Genomic DNA, 5,606 nt, shown 5'->3' on the forward strand with positions numbered 1-5,606 from the left:
GAGCATGTGTGTTGTCGAAAGGAATGAAAGTAACCATCTATACCGGCAGCCAGTATGCATTTGGTGTGGCTCACAGTTTTGGACGATTGTGGAAAGAACGTGGGTTCCTGACTTCGCATGGAGCTAAGATTCAGCATGGTCAGTTGGTGAATGAGCTTCTTGAGTCACTGACTTTGCCGTTGCAAGTTGCGATTGTGAAATGTAGCGCACACAAGAAGGTGACTGATGATGTTGGTCGTGGAAATGCATTTGCTGACGAAATCGCGAAAGAAACAGCAAGGAATGTGATGAGTCCAATGTATGTTGCGGGCCCTGCAAGATGGACTGGTGACGTTGGAATGTGTGAAGACACGATAGAGAGCGTGAAATCTATTCAAGCTGAAGCCACAGAGAAAGAATTGAGTGTGTGGAGAGAAAGTACGGGTAAAATGGATGCCATTGGTTGTTGGATTGAATTGTCAGAGCATCAGAGATGGTTGCTACCCGATGCGTATGTGCTTGCAGTGGTTACAATGGCTCATGGAATGGCTCATATCAGTGTGAAAGGGATTTGCAAGTTGTTGGCTCCAGTATGGCAAAATGCTAGAATTCCTAAGTGTGCCGAGAATGTGGTCAAGAATTGCATGGTGTGTCTGAAATACAATCCTGGTAGGGGAACCCCAACTCCAGCTGGTCATTTTGCACCTCCTACGTATCCGTTCGAGGTTTTGCAGCTAGATTTCATCCACATGGAGAAGTGCAACAATTTAAAATACGTACTCGTTGTTGTTTGTGCCTTTTCAAGATGGGTGGAAGCCTACCCCCTAAAAGACAATACTGCCCTATCCACAGCTAAAGCCCTTGTGAAAGAGTTCTTCCCCAGGTTTGGAATGCCGAGAATGGTCTGGAGTGACAATGGAGTGAATTTGTGGGTCGAGTGATGAAGAAAGTATGTAAAGGGCTAGGCATCCAACAGAAGTTCCACGCTGCAAATCACCCCCAATCAGCTGGATTAGTAGAATGTTACAATGGCACGCTAAAGTTAAAACTGGCCAAAATTCAAGCGAGCTCTGGTCTTAAATGGCCTGACGCTCTACCCTTAGCACTCCTATCAACAAGAATGACTGTGCATTTGCGAGTGGGACTTAGTCCTTATGAGATTGTTTTTGGCCGCCCGGCCAACATATGGGGAGTGCCAATGCCCACAAAATTTAGTGAAATCGAACACCCTGTTTTGCTTGACTATTTGTACGAATTGACGGCTAAATTGCGTGTTTTACACCAACAGGTCCACAACACTCTGCCTCAAGTCTCTGAAGCTCCAGGACATCAGATCGATCCTGGATCCTGGGTTCTAGTGAAAAACTTTCAGCGGACAAAGAACGACCAGCCCAGGTGGACCGGCCCACACCTCGTCCTTCTTTCAACGAGATCAGCTGTTTGAGTGGAAGGGAAGAAGCACTGGATCCACGGCGTACATTGCAAGAGGGTACCTTTACCTCTGCCGTACGACCGGTGGGTCCAGGAGGGTGTCGCCGACTCAGAGACTGAAACCGTGCCTCGTTTTCTGCCTTTCAGCGATGCACGTATAAAAGGAACACTTACTGAGAAAGAAAGTGACAATATTTTGCAACCAGCTGTATCACCGTCAATTCGATTGGACACTACAGAACCTGAACTCCTTTTCCAAGACCAAACAGTATCTGGGAGAAAACGTTATAATTTGAGGCCGAGACCTATGGACAAATAAACAAAAAATTTCGCTATTTTTTGAAAGCCCAGCTCTCCCATCTGAGAAACTTGCTTATTTTTGCTTTTCGAACCGCCATCCGGGTTCCGCTGCTAGGGTCGCGATTGCCCAAAGTCTTTGGGGTGCAGCTGACGACGTTAGGTCGACAGTTCTGGTTGGTCTAAGGGAGTTGCCCTAGACTGACAGAAGCATTCCTTAGCAGAAACAACCTTCCATCGCGAGCAGCATTTTAGAGAGGATGGAGTTTTTCGAGATGGAGAGATCTGCCAAAACTATGAACTTTAAACCTAGAATATGTGAAATGATGACCAAAAAACGTTTTCTGATAGTATGCATTTTTGTTCTATTAAGTGTAATGACGTTTTTTATTGGATACGTTTTATTCTCTTATAAAGTGACATTTGCACCCACTATACCGCCCATACCTCCTCCTTCTACTGTTTCCCCACACTCTTTTCAATCCCTTCCTGAACACGAATCCGCTAGGAGATTAGAGTTTATTAATAACTCCTTTGTTCAGCTTTTGCACCAACACCAACTAGTAATGAACACGACTAACTGTTGGGTGTGTGGTCTTATGCCTCACACAACGGATAAAGGTATCCCTTATCTGGTCCTGCCTTTCAGCCACAATGGTTCTGTGTGGGCATACAGAACAATGTTCATCTATGCACATGAAGTCTACCCCCTACGTTCTGTGGAAGACAATCCTAAGAATAGTGCTCTAGTTAAGGGTATAGTAGACATGATTAAGGAAGATATTTCCTACGAAACTATCCCTAGAGATGAGACACTAGTATACATAGGAATGAACGTGACCGGATATGGAGCTACTGTGAGTGAGAAACAGCAAGCTAAGAGATTTTCCCCGATTTGGATTGTACCCCATCAGGGTCACCTGTGTCTGCAAGGTACTGGCAAGAATCCCAGAGCTCAGCTAGGGAAAAGCATCTGCACTGAAACATATGTTTTTGCATCTCAGACTTCCCCTCCGTTCTTAGCAGCTAAGGGTACCTATTTCATCTGCCAGGATAGAGCCTATACATGGTTGCCCCCTGACTTTTCGGGCACATGTTTTGGTTCGTTCCTGCTGCCTCCCACCTACACAGCTGCGGCAGATTACCACAAGACAAGGATAGTTAGAGGTGTCTTCAGTAAAGAAGACACTGCAGGACAAGAATTTGGGGACTTCGTTAAGGGTTTTCTGCCGTTCTGGGGACCCATGGTTAACAGCAGGAACATAAGGCAATTGACAAGGGTGGTTGAATCCACCGTGGTTGAAACTGCCGGTGCCCTTAGGAACTTGACTGCTGAGCTTCAGTCGGATCGTCTCATGACCCTTCAGAACAGGGTCGCATTAGATGTCATACTTGTAGACCGAGGTGGGGTATGTAAATTGATCCAATCGAGTTGCTGTGTTTTCATTCCGGATAACGCTCCAACAGTGTACCAGGCCATCTCCAAACTACATAAGATTTCCGAATCTATTCATGTGGATAAAGGAGATTGGTCGTTAATGGGATGGTTCTGGGAACTGATATCCGCCTGGGGATGGAAAATTCTGATGGTCATTGGGATGGTCTTAGCCATTCTTTTCCTGTTCTGTCTGTGCGTGCAGTGTGCTCCTGCAATATGTGGCCTCTGTGCTACATCATGTGTAAGGAAACCTGTATCAAGAGACGAGCTAAGTACTAGGATGATGTTACAGCAACATCTCAATGACTTTAGGAATATAGACCTGGACTCAGATTAGCATGCCTATGTAAGGGCAAAAGGAGGGTTTGTGGTTCTGAAAATTTTGGACTCGTATAATAAACTTTGCCACAGTATGACGATTTTGGTATCAAAAGACCGAGAATGGCTAGTACACTATGTACAAGCATTTTCGTCATATTCCAGTAACGATTTCACCTCGAAATCGCCATTTTCGTCCCGAACCCTTGGCTTCCATTTTGTGTACGGCAGCCATTTTAGAGTTGACCTCACATAGGCTTATAATACAGCCAAATTCGATTCCAAAGGACACGTACACCTTAATTGACTTCTCTGTGACCTGGGCAAGCAGAAACCATTGCCCCAGGCCGAACCTGCCCGGCCAGTTTCTTTCCCAGTGGCCGAGCGAGATAGCATCAAGGCACAACATGCCATAAACCCTTTTCATCGCACACACACCCTGCCTAACCTTGCTCACACCTGCCCCTGATTCTTTACATATGTCTTGTTTTATGAGGAGGAGGTGCCCGTTTTTATTGGGGGTCCACCGATATCTGATGAAAATGTTGGGCCTTGACGGGTAATTTGTTGTGGGCTGGACGAACTGAAATGTGGGTTTGTCATCATGACTCTGCTTTTTCTTTGCAGTGAAAATATGTGAATGGTCTACTGTAAATCTAAGAATGTTTGCCTGAAGCATAATATTTTGTACTTCTAGGACGCCTGTTACTTGGTTGCAGCCAATAAATTCGATCTTTGACTTCACCTAGAAGACTCTGAGTTTCTGTGGTCTGAATCAGGAAAGTACTCGAGGTCTTAGGGTGTGCCCTGACACCACTGGGTTACCGGTTCGGTACCGGTTCTGAGAAACACAGTACCTCAGAAGCAAAGGAACGGAACTACACAACCTGCTCTGCCTTTGGATATTAGGGTTGTTTTTTTCTGCTACATCCACCTGGGGCCACTTCTGCAGACCTGTGATACAGGTACAGCTACTGGAATTAGGCAATTCTGCAGCAGCCAGGTTTTCAGTATAATTATGAATTTGCCACATTTCCCATATAATCCACCATCTGCTGATTTGAACAAAAGTAAAACTGGGTTATAGTTCAAACAGATCAAAAGTTATTAAAAATGCAAAAATACGTGTTGCTGCACTTTGGAAGGCCCTTCACAAAGATTGATTGGCCAACTTTCAGTTGCTTATTGATGCGTTTGGGTGTTAAACTGATACTAGTGAGGTGAAAATTTTGCCCATACAGTGTTACCATGAGTAGGAACAACCAAATAATAAAGTAATACTATATAAAATGTGCTGCATTATGCAGCATAATTGGTAACATAGTAATATAGGCAACCATGCTGCATACTTGGTCCTACCCTGCCACACAATTCCAGTGGCCCTGATTGCAGGTTAGTAGGTGCATCAGAGTGAGGTCCGAGGTGACTTTAAGATATTGTTAGGGCGGCACTGATAGAGAATGATACCTTGGGTTCAGCACCTTGACAGGGAGATTAGTCCTGATTATGTGGATTGAAGGAAGTGGTTAGGCAAAGTCAGAGTGAGGCTATTCTAGCATCCTGGGGCCTCTTCTCCAACGTACACATCTCAGTGCTTTCATCGTTTGACCTTCTGTTGCTAGGTTCTCCATCTTGTGACCTTCTGTTGCTAGGTGCTCCATCTTGTAAACAGATAGAGTAGGATGTACTTGTTTCGGAGGACCCTGCCTGGTGCAGGCTCTAACCAGAGAGGATTCAATATGTCTGACACCTTTGAGTTTTCAGTCCCCTGCTAAGCAGAATGCAGAAGAAACAGAGACGGCCCTGACACACTCAGGTCTCATCTGTCAGGAACCATTACCCACCTAATCTCCTAGAAACTTCTTGAGGATGCAGGGAAGGATTGCAACCCCACTGATCCACTTCATGTGTTAACTTGATCTACATAACCACCTCCTCACACCAATCAGTTTCTCACCCTACTCGTTTCAGCCTGTTAAGTCAGGGTAAGCGAGGTTGGGCGGCTCATATTTCCAACGCAGCAAACTTCATGAAGTGTGAATCTTACAAAATTAAAGGAAAAGGGGACAACTGGCGCCAGAGAAGAAGGCAGTATCTCGCTTCTTATCAGGGAAATATCCCCTTTTCATCGTACAAACATGAT

At 45.2% G+C, this 5,606-nt stretch overlaps 1 protein-coding gene across 1 annotated transcript; it reads left to right on the plus strand.

Annotated features, from left to right (window-relative positions):
* Nucleotides 1–1,982: 1,982 nt before the first annotated feature.
* Nucleotides 1,983–3,482, plus strand: LOC144752457 (endogenous retrovirus group PABLB member 1 Env polyprotein-like). Its single transcript, XM_078640380.1, has one exon. It carries the CDS (start codon nucleotides 1,983–1,985, stop codon nucleotides 3,480–3,482), a length of 1,500 nt encoding a protein of 499 aa, XP_078496506.1.
* Nucleotides 3,483–5,606: the final 2,124 nt, after the last annotated feature.

This window comes from Lissotriton helveticus, chromosome 5_1, assembly GCF_964261635.1.
Source record: "Lissotriton helveticus chromosome 5_1, aLisHel1.1, whole genome shotgun sequence".
NCBI classification, from domain to species: Eukaryota; Metazoa; Chordata; class Amphibia; order Caudata; family Salamandridae; genus Lissotriton; species Lissotriton helveticus.

Excerpts from the sequence above, each read along its gene's own strand:
- LOC144752457 (XM_078640380.1), top strand. The coding sequence starts at position 1,983 with ATGGAGAGATCTGCCAAAACTATGAACTTTAAACCTAGAATATGTGAA.